Source organism: Pleurodeles waltl, chromosome 8, assembly GCF_031143425.1.
Source record: "Pleurodeles waltl isolate 20211129_DDA chromosome 8, aPleWal1.hap1.20221129, whole genome shotgun sequence".
Taxonomy (NCBI): Eukaryota; Metazoa; Chordata; class Amphibia; order Caudata; family Salamandridae; genus Pleurodeles; species Pleurodeles waltl.
In genome coordinates, this window is record NC_090447.1 from 798,315,724 (window position 1) to 798,332,139 (window position 16,416).

Below are 16,416 nucleotides of genomic sequence, written 5' to 3' on the forward strand. Positions count from 1 at the left end.
GAAGAAGAATAAAAAATGTTCTTGCTATTGCGTCAAGAATTTTCAATTCTATTAAGGACATGGAGGCGAGGATTATGCTTTCTCTTTCTTTACTTACTTAAACAGCAGCCAATGAAATACAAGTAACAGAAAAACTACAATACCCAGGACACCTAATATCCTGTCACATGGTCCAATCACCATCCATGTCCTTGCTATAAGTCCTTTGACCTATGAAGTCACTTCCTCTTTCTTTGTTCAAATAGATAATGTCAACTTGAAAACGCAAACTTCTTATGCCAGTCCGAATCCGGAGTCATAAACTTCTTCTCCATACTGAAGAACCGAAACTTGAAAGGCTCCATGCCGGAGAACAAGTAGAACGTATAACTCAAACTTCCCTTGAAGTTACAACTTTCAGGCGTTCTTCTGATAAGAAGCTGTAACAATAAACAGGTAGGTAATATCTCATAAAATATACGTTATCTCATACTTTATAAATGCATATAATGGAAGGGTTAAATGACAATATCACATCAGATATAGATACTAATTGATAATAAATATTGCATAAATATAATAAGGGAGGGATAATCGTCGCCTCCGTGTCCTTAACAGAATTGAAAATTCTTGACGCGATAGCTAGATTTTTTTTTATTCTATGTCAGGACTGGAGGCTCCGATTATGCTAGTTTAAAGCTGTTCCATCACCACACTAGCTACATCCAATACAGGTTTATGATAAAACTTACGAAAAGTATTTTCTGAAGACCAATCTGCAGCTTTCATTATGTCCTCTAATCGAGAACCTAAGGCAAATGATTTTGAAGCCATAGCCCCTCTAGCAGAATGGGCCCCAAAAATAGAGGTATCAATACCTGCTTCACTCATCAGCCATCTCATCCATCTAGCTAAAGTAGCTGAGGAAACTGGTTTAAAAGGCTTTTGCAAAGCAATTAACAATTGACCTTTAGAATCCTGTCGAAATTCTTCTGTGACAATTTCATAATCTTTCAAACATTGAAGCACACATAATTTTGAATTTTCCGTATAAATCGGATATGATAATGACCTGCAATTCGCTTTGGTTCTTCTTGTCACTGAAAAGGAGACTCCTTCCAGTGAAAAAGTTCTACCTGCTAAATCTAAAGCTCTGACGTCCGATACTCTTTTACAAGAGACAAGAAATAACAGCATGGTTAATTTAGCTGAAATCTGTTTACGAGACAAATATCTGTTGGTAGGCCAAGAATCAAGGAATTTTAATATAATATTAACATCCCATAAAACAGTATATTTAGCCTGAGGTGGTTTAGAAAGACGTATACCCCTCAAAAGCTTACAAATTAATGGATGTTCACCAATGGGTTTGCCTTCTAGCTGTGAATGTCCTACTGAAATGGCAGATCTAAAATTATTGACCGTCCGGTAGGCCAAACCCGAGCTGGCTAATTGTGCTAGAAAATTAACAATCAAGCCAATATGTGCTTCACTGGATTGGCACCCCTTCCATCACACCAACTAGACCATCTGCGTCAGGCTGAATCATATCTCTTATGGGTACTACAGGCCCAGGCCTGTTTAATGAAGTCCGCAGCTTGTTGCAAAACATCTGTGGCATTCCATCTCGACCTGAAATTAACCAAACTAGAAGTGTCAACTTCCCTGACAAGATCAGAGGATGTTGAAGGCCCTCTGGACTCAAAAGAAGATTTGGACGAGGAGGAATCGGAAGAGGAGAGACACAAGCTAAATGTAGAGCACTGGGGAACCAAGGCTGTGCTCTCCAGAACGGGGTCACCAAAACAATCTCTGTTTTCTGTTTTCGCACTTGAGCCAGGACCCTGGCAATCATCAGAAATGGAGGAAACGCATAACCCCGAAACTGGGACCAGTCCTGAAGAAATGCATCTGTCTTTAGAGCATAAGGGTCTGGATGCCAACTGTAAACTTTTTGAATCTGGCAATTGAGGCGAGAGGCAAATAGGTCCACTTTGCAATTGCCCCATTCCTGAACTATCTGGGCAAAAATCAGAGGATCCAACTTCCAGTCGCTGGAGTCTGATAGGTACCTGGAGTTCCAATCTGCTATGACATTCTGGTCCCCAGGTAGATATTCCGCTATGACCACTAAACGCTGAGTTAGGCAAAAATTCCAGAAATCTTTGGCAATCTCCGCCAGAATTCTGGACTTCATGCCTCCCAACTTGTTGACATACCTCACTGCCGATATATTGTCCATCCGTAGTAGTATGCAACAATCTGTTTTCTGCGGGGAGAGGCTCTTTATAGCAAAAGATCCCGCTAGAAGCTCCAAGCAATTGATGTGAAGGGATTGTTCCCATTCTGACCATCTGCCCCCCGTCACTAGGGAGTTGCAGCGAGCTCTCCATCCCCATCTGCTGGCATCTGATTCTATCACTACTTCCGGGCGAGAGCCGAAGATCGCTCTGCCATTCCATGCTTCCATGTGATGAAGCCACCATTGAATTTCCTATCTTACTTCGGTAGTCAACGGAATTTGTTCTGAGTAGCTCAGACCCTGTTGTAAGTGTCTGATCTTGAGCCTTTGAAGCGCTCGATAATTTAGAGGAGCAGGGAAAATCGCCTGAATAGATGAAGCTAATAAGCCCACTACCCTGGCTATGGTCCTCAATGATACAGTCTGAGATGTCAAGACTGATCTCAATTCCCTCTTGATGTTGCAAATCTTCTGAGAGGGAAGAAGAAGTTGGCATACAATGGAATTTATCTGGAATCCCAGAAACTCTACTATCTGTGAAGGCTTCAACAACGACTTCTGTACATTGATCAGGAAACCTAAATCTTGTAGGAGACTGATGGTCCAATCCAAGTGCAAGGTTAGGACTTGAGGGGACTGAGCCATCAGTAGAATATCGTCCAGATATATAATCAATCTGACTCCTTTGGTTCTGAGATATTCCATCACTGGTCTCAGTAACTTCGTGAAGCACCAAGGGGCTGACGATAGACCAAATGGGAGTGCAAGGAATTCTAGACATTGACCCTTCCATTGAAATTGCAGGAACCTCTGGTGCGGAGGAAATATTGGAATTGAGAGATAGGCATCCTTTAGATCCAGACGCACCATCCAATCCCCTTCTAACAGGATGTCTCTTAGCATGTGGATACCCTCCATCTTGAAATGCCTGTATAGTACCCACTGGTTGAAATCCTTTAGATTCAAGACAAGACAATGACCTCCTCCCTTTTTGTCTACTACAAAAATAGGACTGAGGAAGCCGAAAGGATGAGGGGAGGCAAATTGTACGGCTCCTTTGTCTAAGAGAGCTTGTACTAAGAGTTGTTTGGGGGTACTGACAAACTCTAGACGAAATCCCTCTACTGTTTGAAGAATCCACGGATCTCTGGATATCCGTTTCCAATTTATTAAGCAAGATGCAATTCTGCCCCCAAGTTTGACCTGAGAAAAATGAATAATGCTCACCTGTGAAACTTGAATCTTGGATGGCTCCTTGCTGCCCCCTGCGGTGACCTCTGCGGAAGCGGGGAGGACCACCTCTGTGCCTGGTGGGGTAGAGGAATCCTGTTCTCCGTACCAACCACCTCTGCCTCTAGGGTAGTAGTTTTGGGGACTGTTAAAGGAGCTGCGGCCGGACATACGTCCTCCGAAACGACCGGCCCTGCCAAAAAGGCCTCGCTTGAAAACCTTCTTGAGGGACTTTGTGCTTTGTCAAGGGAAGAAAATGTGGAGCAGAACTTTGCTAAGTCCTTGATGAATGAGAATCCAAAGAGTAGTCCTTCAGCCGAAGGTCCCACCTCTGAGGACGCAAGATCCGATAGCTTGGGATCAATGCGCATAAGCACTGATTTCCTTTGTTCTGCCCATATGGCACAGTTGGAATTTCCTAACAGACACACTGCTCTTTGTGCCCACCCGATAAGGACATCAGTGTCCACCGGGGTACCAGATTCCTTGGCTATATATGCCAGTTCCAGGATCTTGGTCAAAGGACCGGACAGGTCCAGAAGTTTGTCTTGGCAGCTACGCCATGAGCGGTCTAAACCTTTTTTAGGATCTTTAGCGAACTTCTTCATAAAAGTGTCCATAGTGGGGTCTATCTCTGGAGTCTCAGAAACTTTACCCTCCAGATCAGGTCTGGGGCACTCCGCTTTCAGACGCGACCTAACCTCTTTATCAAAACTTTTACGTAAGTTGGATTGGACATACTGTGCTACTTCTGGAGGGGGAAGCCAATTAGAAGATCTAGGGTGAATAATTTCTGTAGGGTCAAAGTCCAGGACTTGGGACGGGGGGCATTTTCTTGCTTTTCTTATTCGGAATCGGTTCGTCAGAATCATCTGAGTCGTCTGAAGAGGTAGTTTTATCAGAGGAGGAGGTAGAAAGGGGAGTTCCTTTTTTCGAACTATAATTATGTTCACCACTGCGTTTTTTCCGCAGTTTCTCAAAAGCTGACCTCTGGATGGCACTGGATAGCACTGACCTCTGCACCTGGTTCCAGATTTTTTGCTTTATCTTTTACCTTTTTTGGCTCTGGTTGTCCTTGAGACCAAGCTTGTGATTGAGTGAGATCAAATATTTGCCCAGAGAATGGGCCTAGAGGTCTAACTAGAGAATCATTGACTGATTGTTGGACCCTGGTATCAAGGGCTTCCACCAGATCAACTTCAAGTTGATTGCCCAGCTCCTCTGGGTAGTATTCGGCTTCATGTTCATCCCATTGAGCCATGATGTGGTGAAGTAGTAATAACTTTGTTTAGAAAATTATTTAAAACTATTTGCTTGCAGATACCAATTGGGGGAGTGCAAAAACCCCAAGTTCAGGTCAGGAAAAAGGAGCCCTTGAAATAAAGTGTGGAGGGAGCGACCTGAAAGACACTCTAGGCAGAAGCCTGGTATTTATTTTACAACCCAGTCAGCTTTCAGGCTGCTGGGCGTCAGGGAGCAATTTGTTAGAGGGGAAAAGGAGACCCAGACGAGCACACAGCACACACGAGTCGATCGATTTCTAAAACAGAAAGAAATCGGCTCGAAATGCGTGCGCGCGCGTGTGCGCGCAAAAAATTGAAAAAAGACTGCTCGAGGGCAGTCCAGCTCCGGCTTCCGCTCCACCATAAATTCAGGCTAACAAAATTTGGCAAAACGCCCATAAAACGAAGCGCGAGAGCGCTTAAACTACTACAGTAACAGCGCGCTGAATCACAACGGTTCTGAAACACAAATACACATGCAATAACACTCATAAACATCGATAATGTCAGAGAGAAAATAAACATGTACTTATCTGCTGCGAAGCAGCAAAGAAAGAGGAAGCTACTTCATAGGTCAAAGGACTTATAGCAAGGACATGGATGGTGACTGGACCATGTGACAGGATATTAGGTGTCCTGGGTATTGTAGTTTTTCTGTTACTTGTATTTCATTGGCTGCTGTTTAAGTAAGTAAAGAAAGAGAAAGCATAATCGGAGCCTCCGGTCCTGACATAGAATTGCAGTTGGGTTTACGTCTTTGGTTTCCACCAACAAACCCTGTCACACGCAAAAATTGCGGTTAGCGGAAAGTGGAGCTGCCGGAGACCAGGAAGGACCAGGTGGGCTCTACCCGGGAAGGGGAGTCAGAGGGGGCCCTCAGCAACACAGGGACCCCACAGATGCCCAGGCAGCACCTACAGGAGTCCTATTGGATGGGGACAGGAGAGTCACACAGGAGGCCCATGAAGCACTACGAGAAAGGCTCCCACGCTGCCGGAGAACCACTCAGGGAGCTGTGCGTCACAGGAAGGAGTGCTGGGGGCTGGAGCTTTAGGATGCTTGAAGATCTTGGAGGAAGGATGCCAACAAGCCTTGGTAGCTGCAAAGGACACAGTTCACGGGGGTACTGTCCTGCATGGGCACGCAAAGGCTTACCTTCACGCAAATTGGACAGTTGGAAGGGAGGACCGTCGGGGCCACTTCAGTCTACCACCTGTGATGCAGGATTATGCAACTCAGCAGGAGAGGGGATCCACGCAGCCTGTCATCATCACAGTTGGTACCTGCAGAAGCAGGGGAGTGACTCCTTCTCTCCAAGGGAGATTTCTTCTTTCTTCTGATGCAGGGTGAAGACGGCCTGTCCTCAGAGGATGCACAACCGGGAAAATGTTGCAGTTGCTGAAAGAAGCCGGAGATTCAATGTTGCAGAAGGCGTCTTGCTTCTTTGTTCCAGCTTGTGAGTTACTGAAGAGTCCAGATGCAGATTCTTTGGTCAGAAGTCGAAGTGGAGGGTGCAGAGGATTCATGCTGGATTCTTGCAATCTGAATCTGAGGAACCACCCAAAGGAGAGACCCTAAATAGTCCTGAAAGAGGGATTGGTCACCTAGCTGCATTACCACCTATCAGGAGGGGGCTCTGACGTCACCTGCTGGCACTGGCCATTCAGATGCTCCCAGAGTTCCCTGCCAACCTTAAATCCAAGATGGCAAAAGACACGGACACTCTGGAGGAGCTCTGAGCACCACCCCTTGGGTGGTGATGGACAGGGGAGTAGTCACTCCCCTTTCCTTTGTCCAGTTTCACGCCAGAGCAGGGACTGGGGGTCCCTGAACCGGTGTAGAATGGTTTATGCAAGGAGGGCACCAAAGCCCATGTTTATACTTTTTTTAGTGTCGCATTTGCGCCGCTTTTTGACGCAAAAGCGGCGCAAACTTACAAAATACAATTGCATTTTGTAAGTTTGCGTCGCTTTTGCGTCAGAAAACGCCGCAAATGCGGTGCTAAAAAAGTATAAATAAGGGCCCAAATGTGCCCTTCAAAGCTTTTCCAGTGGCTTGGGAAGGCTACCCTTCCCAATCCTGTAGCACCTATTTCCAAAGGGAGTGGATGTAACACCCCTCTCCCAAAGGAATTCCTTTGTTCTGCCTTCTTGGGCTCGAGCTTCTCACGCAACAGGAGGGCAAAAACCTGTCTGTGAGGTGGCAGCAGCTTGGGCTGCCTGGAAACCCTCACAAGGCTGTAATGGCAATACTGGGGGTCCTCTAGGGAGCGCCCAGGGTGCGTGGAATCATACAACCAATGCTTGCAAAAGCCTTGAGGTATGATTCCAACATGTTTGATACCAAACATGCCTATGTTCAGATTTACCATTATGTAGCTTGACATAGGTAGTGACACGTGTCCAGTACATGTATAAAAAGGCGTTCTAGCACTCACGAAGTCCAGGTAAATGGGCCTGGAGTTCATGGGGGCACCTCTGCTGGTGCAGGGGTGCCCTCACACACAGTTACTTGGCACCCTGCCCTCTGGGCTGGAAGGCCTGCTATAAGGGTGACTTATAAGGGACCTGGTGTAGTGAAAAGTGACAGTGAAAGGGTGCTATAGCAGTCCTGCAGAACCCTTTGCTTTGGGTGTCAAAATATATGCTGCAGCCCATTGGGATCCCCTGAACCCCAATGCCCTGGGTACCTAGGTACCATATACTAGAGGCTTATAATGGGGCACCAGTGTGCCAATTGTGAGTGAAATACAGATTGGGAGAGAGAGAGCATAATCAATGGGGTTCTGGTTAGCAGGATCCAAGTGATCACAGTCAAACACACTGACATCAGGCATAAAAAGGGGATAACCATGCCAAGAAAGAGGGTACTTTCTTACAGAGGAGCTGACACCTGCAGCTAAAAGGGCTGTCCCTGTCCTCACACAATGCAGTCTCCCATCCCCTGAAGAGTGTCTGGGGCCAGACCTGGGTAAGACAGGATCTTGTGAACAACAGAGACTTTCTTTTAAAGTTTGCCTACTTCAAAGGCAGAAATGAGTATAAGTAGTGGACCCCAAACCCCAGACTTTTGCAACACTTCTGGATCAAGAGGTACCTCTGCCAAGGAGAAGAGCTGAAGAGCTGGAGGAGGAGTACTGCCCGTTTGCTGTGTGTGCTTTCCTGGGTTGGTCTGCAGTTGCTACTTTTGCCTTAAAGAGGCTAAAGACTGGACTTTGCTGTGTATCCTGCTTGTGAAGTTTCTCCAAGGGCTTGAAGTAGAGCTTGCCTCCTGTTGGAAGTCTCAGGGATATCAAAGGCTTCAGGTTCACCTGCCTACAGCACTACGAACTGTGTGTTCTGTGCTCCAGCAAAAGCAAAACCACCATGAAGCCATCAACAACGCCGTTGCCTGCATGTGACCTGACAACGCCGCATGAAGCTGTTCCCCGCTTCGCACCGCAACCCTGTTCTCACCGACGACGACACTTGACGCTGTCACAAAGCCACTGCTTGCACCATGACCTGTAGACTTGCACTCTGCATCGCCTCGCTCACACTGCAGCCTTGTATCCCTGACAACGCTGCTCTGCGCTGACACCGATGCTGCTGCCTGTACCGTGGCCTGAGGGCACAGCTCATGAGGAACACAGAGCACCATCCCGTCCCGCACCGCAGCCCTGGTCCACTGATGCCAGTGCCATCGACTGAAGCATCATCAACAGATGCCCCTGTATGCACCACGACAAGTGGGTGCTGCACGGAGCCCACCCCGTGTCATACCACCAACTTGGGCCTACTGACGACAACACTTCTGCAACCACAACATTGCTGCCTGCACCACAACCTGGAGACATTGCACATCGGACTGCTCCACTTTACACTGCAGCCTTGGCCTCACCAACGCAGCAGGATGCCATCACCCAGCCGCTGCCTGCACTGTGACCTGTGGCACCGCACTTTGCATCATCCTACTTCACACTGCGGCCCTCACGCCATCAATGCCAGAGCTCCTGACTTCAACATCAGCCCAGAGTTTGATTTGCAATGCATGTGACTTCAAGGACCCGACGATCTCTGCACCGATTCCTGGAACCGATGCCCGCTGACATCTGCAAACGTTAGCGACACCACATTCCAGATATCATCGCTAGGATCATGGCACCCTACATTTTCAAGGTACTGTTTGAGGGTCTTCCCGACACCGTAGCTGGCCCGCAACACAATGGCCAGCCTTAACTGTTGGATTTGTCGTTCACGACGAAGTGATAGCCACAGAGCTATCCACTTCAAGGCACTGTATTTTTAAGTAATTTTTGCAAAGTTCATATCTTTATTACTGTATGTTGGATTTTTCTCGTTTTTGTCCTGTTTTACCCAGATAAATATTGCCTATTTTTCTGAAACTGGTGTGGTGTCCTTTTGTAGTGTTTTCACTGTATCACTGTGCGTTATGTGCAAATGCTTTACACATTGTTTCTGAGATAAGCCCGACTGTTCGTGCCAAGCTACCAAGGGGGTGAGCAGGGGTTATCTGAGCTGGTGTCTCCCTTATCCTGACTAAAGTGAGGGTCCCTCCTTGGACAGGGTGCAAACCGACTACCAACTAAAGACCTAGGGCCATATGTACAAACACTTTTTCCCATAGACACAGAATGGGTAAAAGACAAGACTGCCCTGGGCAATAGGTTCATCCTGGTCTTAGTGAACCATACCACTTGGTACCCAGAGGCTAGCCCTCTGAGGACAGTGATTGTGCCAGTTGTGGCCCGGGGCTGGTGGGGATCTTTACCAGAGTGGGCTTCCCAAAGGAAGTGGTATCTGACCGGGTACCAACTTTATGTCTGTGTACATAAAGGCCAGGTGGAAGGAGTGTGCAGCCAAATATACTTTCAGCACTTCTTACCACCCCCAAAGTAATGGGTTGGTTGAGAGATTCAACTGGACCCTGAAAGGCATGACTGGGGGTCTGTCAGACACCATGAGGCGTGAGTGGGATGTCCTCTTGCCATGCCTTCTCTTTGCCTACAGGAAGTACCAAAGAAAGGGTTTGGCTTTAGTCTCTTTGAGCTGTTGTATGGCCACCTGGTAAGAGTACCCCTAAGTCTGGTGAAAGAGGGCTGGGAGCAAGCTCCTAGGAAGTTAACTCAGGATGTATTTAGTTACATGCTTGCCTTCAGAAACCAGACTGCCCACTTCAAGAAGCTCGCTTAGGAGAACCTGGAGGCATGTCAGGAGGACATGAAATGCTGGTACAACCAGAATACCACTCTGGTTGAGTTTCATTCTGGCCAGAAAGTCTGGGTCATGACCTCAGTAGAGCCTTGCACTCAAGGACAAGTGGACAGGGCCATTTGAGGTGAAGGAGTGCAAGAGTGACATCACCTACTTGGTGGACTTGCAGACTCCAAGAAACCCCCTGAGGGTCCTACATGCGAACCGTCTCAAACCCCATTTTGAGAGGTTTCAGTTAAACATGATTCTGGCTACAGATGATGGGGTGGAAAAAGAGAGTGAACCTCTCCCTGATATCCTGTCTGCAAGGGAGCAGGATGGGTCAGTAGAAGGTGTGGTCTTCTCCCCTTCTTTTACTTTAGAGCAACTGAGTGATTGTCGACAGTTACTGAGACAATTTTCAACTCTGTTATCACTCACTCCAGGTGTCACCCATCTATGCACAAATGATGTGAACACTGGGGATAGCCTGCCTATGAAACACGAAGTTTACAGGTTAGATGACAGAGTGAAGGCCAGCATCAAGGATGAGGTATCCAAGACGTTAGCTTTAGGGGTGATTGAGAGCTCCAGCAGCCCTTGGTCCAGCCCAGTGGTTTTGGTACCTAAGGCTGCTGCACCTGGTGCCATACTAGAAGTTTGGTTCTGTGTGGACTACCATGGGCTCATTTCAGTCACCAAGACTGACACCCACCCCATCCCCACAGTTGATGAGCTCATTGATCAGTTAGGAACTGCCAAGTTCATCAGCACGTTTGATTTAACATCTGGGAACTGGCAGATTGCCTTAACTGATGGGGTCAAGGAGAGGTCAGCGTTTTCCATGTCAGAAGAGGCCTTCCAGTTCCGGGTTATGCCCTTGGGGTTGAAGAACGCCCCTGCCACCTTCTAGAGGTTGGTCAATCAGGTCCTGGCTGGGTGTGCGAATTTCAGTGCTGTTTTCAGCTCCAGTTGGGAGGACCACTTGCACCACCACTGGGAAGAGTTGCCAGCATGCCTCATTATCAAGGCCAGTAAATGCCAGATATGGCAGGGGTCAGTGGTGTACTTAGGACACCAGGTAGCAAGCGGCTGGGTGGCACCCCTACTATTCAAGATTGACATAATTCGGGCTTGGACACCCCCCAAGACCCAGACAGAGGTGAGAGCCTTCTTAGGCCTCACTGGATATTACAGGAGATTCATCAAGGGTTATGGCAGCATTGTTGCTCACCTGACAGAGCTGACTTCTAAGAAGCAGCCTAGAAAGGTGATCTGTACTGAGGCATGTCAATCTTCATTTGACATGCTGAAAGAGGCCATTGGTATAGCGCCCGTGCAGCTAGCCCCTGACTTCTCCAAGGAGTTTGTGGTACAGGTAGATGCTTCAGAGCATGGTGTGGGAGCGGTACTCGACTGCAGCTGAATGAACAGGGCCTAGACCAACCTGTAGTCTTCCTAAGCAGAAGGCTACTCCCCATGGAGCAGAAGTGATGTGCAACTGAAAGGGAAACTTTTGCTGTGGTCTAGACACTGAGAAAGTTAAGACCCTGCTTTTTTGGGTCTCATTTCCAGGTTCAGACCAACCACAGATGGTTAATGCAAATGAGCGGGGAAAACCCAAAACTGTTGAGGTGGTCAATTTCCCTACAGGGGATGGACTTTACATTGGAGCAATGTCCTGGCACAGAATACACCAATGCTGATGGTCTGTCCAGGTTCTTCTGCCTTAGTGAGAAGAACTCCAAAGGGGTTGGGTAGTTCTACCTACTGGAGCCAGCTGGCGGGGACATGTGTAGACCTGCCATCTTTTGGCGTGTTTTTTCCGGATATTTTGCCTTCTGATCTCCTGTTGTTATGGTATGCCGGACCCTGTATTTGCTGGTTTATTGTCTCTGCTAACTTTATTACTGCTGATTAGTCCTAAAGTAAATTGTACTGGTGATTGGTTTATCCATGATAAGCATATTTAATTTACTAGTAAGTCCCTACTAAAGTGTACTAGGTGTTCCCAGGGCCTGTAAATCAAATGCCACTAGTGGGCTTGCAACACTGATTTTGCCACCCATATGAGTAGCTCTGTAAACATGTCTCAGACCTGCCACAGCAGGGTCTGTGTGTGCAGTTGTAAACTGCAAATTCAACCTGGCAAGTGTACCCACTTACCAGGCCCAAATCTACCCTTTTACTACATGTAGGTCACCACTAAGGTAGGCCCTAGGTAGTCTCATGGGCAGGGTGCAGTGTATTTAAAATGTAGGTGAAATACTGCCAAATTCATTTTTCTCAATTGCAAGGCCTATATCTCCCATAGGCTAACATGGGGAGTGCATTTAAATTCCTATTGAGTATAATTTCCCATTTGGAGCAGGTAGAGATGTGGAGTTTGGTGTCTCTGTACTCACAATTTGAAAATACTTCTTTTTGAAGAGTTGTTTTTTAGATTGTCTGTTTGAAAATTCCACTTTTAGAAATTGGGCATTTTCTTGCTTAACCATTTGGTGTCTCTGCCTGCTTGTGGAATCCACGTCTGAGTCAAACTGACAGTTGGGCTGTTTGTGAATTCCCTCTAGGCAGTGACACAAAGGGAGCTGAGATGTGTCCTGCATATACTGATGAGTCTCCTCGGCTAGAATGGGGAGGAAGGAGCTGACACCTGCAGCTAAAAGGGTTCTGCCTGTCCTCACACAATACAGTCTCCAACCTCCTGGAGTGTGTCTGGGGCCAGACCTGGATGAGGCAGGATCTTGTGAACAACAGAGACTTTCTTTTAAAGTTTGCCTACTTCAAAGGCAGAAATTAGTATAAGTAGTGGACCCCAAACCCCAGACTTTTAGAACACTTCTGGATCAAGAGGAACCTCTGCCAAGGAGAAGAGCTGAAGAGCTGGAGGAGGAGTACTGCCACTTTGCTGTGTGTGCTTTGCTGGGTTTGTCTGCAGTTGCTGCTTCTGCCTTAAGGAGGACAAAGACTTGACTTTCCTGTGTATCCTGCTTGTGAAGTTTCTCCAGGGGCTTGAAGTAGAGCTTTCCTCCTGCTGGAAATCGTCGGTATATCAAAGACTTCAGGTTCACCTGCCTACAGCACTGGGAACTGTGGGGTATATTTAAGCGCCCCTAGCGCCACCGCAGCATCACTGTTTGAGACGCTCCAGTGGTGCTATGCCCTGCAATTAATTTATAAGGTGGTGTTAAAGCCACTTTTTGTGGCTGAACACCACCTTGTAAATATGGCCCCTTCACACACAGCACTTTGCATGGAAGGAGCGTGCAATGGGTGTTGCTGTGAGCGTGCCACAGCAACACCTATTACATTTTGACGCTGCTCCAGTTTTTGTAAATCTGAGGCAGCGCCAAAATCTAATGCCACCCCAGGGGTGGAGTTAGAGTGGCACAACGAGGAGAAATGCTTTAATTTCTCCTTGTTTTTTGCTCTTTCTATGTGTGCTACATTTTACAGCACACATAGGAAGACCAAATTGCTGTGTAAGATTGTTTTTGGGCAGGAAGGTGTTCCTTCCTCCACAAAAACAATCTCTTCCTCAAAGTAGCCATCCTTGCACGACGGTGCAAGGGTGGCGGCGTTGGCACACAGCAGCAAATTTAGTGCCAGTGCAAGGGGAAACAGATGGCCCCTTCACACACAGCACTTTGCATGGAAGGAGCGTGCAATGGGTGTTGCTGTGAGCGTGCCACAGCAACACCTATTGCATTTTGACGCTGCTCCAGTTTTTGTAAATCTGAGGCAGCGCCAAAATCTAATGCCACCCCAGGGGTGGAGTTAGAGTGGCACAACGAGGAGAAATGCTTTAATTTCTCCTTGTTTTTTGCTCTTTCTATGTGTGCTGCATTTTGCAGCACACATAGGAAGACCAAATTGCTGTGTAAGATTGTTTTTGGGCAGGAAGGTGTTCCTTCCTCCACAAAAACAATCTCTTCCTCAAAGTAGCCATCCTTGCACGACGGTGCAAGGGTGGCGGCGTTGGCACACAGCAGCAAATTTAGTGCCAGTGCAAGGGGAAACAGAGGTGCTCCGTATACAATTAAATACGGTGCATCCCTGCATTGTGAAAATGATAGTGCACAACACTGCAAAGTTTGACGCAGCGCAGTGCATCGTCATTTTCCATGAAATCTGGCCCTGTATGCTTTGTGCTGCAACAGAAGAAAAACCACCATGACACCGTCAATGACCTACTGCTTACATTGTGACCTGACAACGACGCACGGAGCCGACCCCCACTTCACCCTACAACCCTGGTCTCACTGACGCGGCCACCTGATGCTGTCACCGAGCTGCTGCTTGCACCGTGACCTGTGGGCCTCACACTCTGCATCACCTCACTCACACTGCAGCCTTGGTATCCCTCAAGACACCGACACCACTGCTGACACCGACACCACTGCTTGCACTGTGGCCTGAGGACACCACTAGTGAGGAACACAGAGCACCATCCCATCACGCACCGCAGGCCCGGTCCACCGACACCAGTGCCATTGACTCCAGCATCGTCAACACATGCCCCTGTCTGCACTGCGACCCGTGGGCGCTGCACAGAGCCTGCCCTGCATCGTACTGCCACCTTGGGCCTACCACTAACAGAGTTTCAGCAATGATGATGCCACTGCCTGCACCGTGAACTGGAAACACCACACATCACATCGCCCCACTTCACACCACAGCTGTGGTCTCATCGACGTGACTGGATGCCATCACCAAGCCGCTCCCTGCACTATGACACTAATGTCCTGGAAGTTCAGTTTCGGAACAGGTATGTGGGACCATGGACCTCAGGTCATTTTGTAGAAGTTAAGTGGTATCTCCATATGAAAGATTTATTTTGCTATGTTTTTGATTTCTTTCCTGAATGTTTTCAACTTCTTACAGTGAAATAGCTTGTGATTGAGAGAACCTGGCACATTGTGACAGTTCCAGCACTGATTGGAATCTAGGAGACCTGTTAGAAATGGCCCTCTCTACAGGGTCACCCTCAAACATTTTGCCTTCCTCATACTACATTTTTCTGGATTTGTGTTCTGTTGACATTAGGACTCTGTGTACTTTACCTCTGCTAGCCTGTGCTAAAGAGTTTGTGCTCTCTTCCTAAATTACTTGTAGATGGGTATACCATATACCCAGGGCCTGTAAATTAAATGCTACCAGTGGGCCTGCAACACTTATTGTGCCCCCTACTTAAGTAGCACTTTAAACCATGTCCCAGGCCTGCCATTGTAACCTGAAGGCAGTGTCCCACTGCCATGTCGTCTTGGCAAATAAAGCCCCTTGCCAAGCCTATAAGTCACCTCTAAGGTAGGCCCTAGGTAGCCCATAGGGCTGGGTGCTGGGTAAATGAAAGGTAGGACATACACCTTTTAGTTTTACATGTCCTAGTAGTGAAAAACTCCCACATTTGTTTTTTCAGTACTGTGGGCCCCACCCCTCCCATGGGATAACATTGGGGATTCCTTTTATATTTAATAAGCTGTAATTCATAAACCAGAGGTGGTAAATATGCAATGTTTGGTATCTATGAGCTTCTAATGATGAACCGTCTTTAATGGTAAAGTCGGATTTATCTTTACACGTTTGAAAAAGCCATTTTTAGAAAGTCAGCGTTTTCCTGCTGTTAGCCCTCTGTTTATGCAGCCTACCTTAGGTCTCATGGCTGGGTGTAATTGACAGTTGAGACTTACTATTGAACCTGTAGAAGGACATACAGAGGACTGCCTGCTGATGTGCCCTGCTGTGCATCCTACCAGGCTGCTGCTATACCTGGAAGGTCTGATTTTCTGCCTGGAGCCTGCCTGTCTTGAACCTTCAGAGGCAAGTCCTACTATGGAGACCTACGTCTTCACCTGCACAGAGGACTCTAGATGTGACTCCAAGGGCTAGTTTAGCTGGTCCCCTTTTCAGAGCCACATGGACATAACAGGCTCCCACCATCTTGAAACCACACCTGGACCTAGCCTGAGTGAGTCGTGAACCCCAGAAGGTCTCCGTCCATTTCTGGACCCCTGGTTGTTGTGCTAAGATTTTCCAGGTGCCCATTTTCTAAAACTGAGGACTTGCTATTTTGAACCTTAAAGTTTATAAACTCATACCTCTGGTACTACTAATTGGATTTTGATGGTATTTGGTGTCAAATAATGTATTAAATGTATACTATGTTTCTAAATTGGTTTGGGATTTTTATTGTGTTGTGCTTTCACTGTATTGTCATTTGTGTGCGACATAAATACTTAACATATTGCCTCTAACTTTAGACTGACTCCTTTTTGTGTCAAGCTACCTAGGGATAAGCACAGGTTAAATTAGTGACTTTTTGTGGTTCACCCTCCAAGGGATTGTGGCTGCTGCTTGACCAGGACTCACACCCCAGTCAACCAACAATCAAATTTCTCACAAGACCCATCTTAAAGAGTTTTTCATGTGTCCACTGGACCTTATGTATTGTCCGAAATTTATTATGGGAGAGAATGGGAGATATTCT

The 16,416-nt window shown here is 47.2% G+C and overlaps 1 protein-coding gene across 1 annotated transcript in view; it reads left to right on the forward strand.

Annotated features, from left to right (window-relative positions):
* The window catches only part of LOC138249560 (cytoplasmic tyrosine-protein kinase BMX-like), a 628,910-nt gene that overhangs the window by 239,126 nt on the left and 373,368 nt on the right, over positions 1-16,416 (forward strand). The window contains exons 7-8 of the mRNA XM_069203506.1: positions 9,744-9,800; positions 10,033-10,757. Of these exons, the coding sequence (XP_069059607.1) occupies positions 9,744-9,800; positions 10,033-10,757 (782 nt within the window). The remainder of the gene's footprint in view (positions 1-9,743; positions 9,801-10,032; positions 10,758-16,416) is intronic.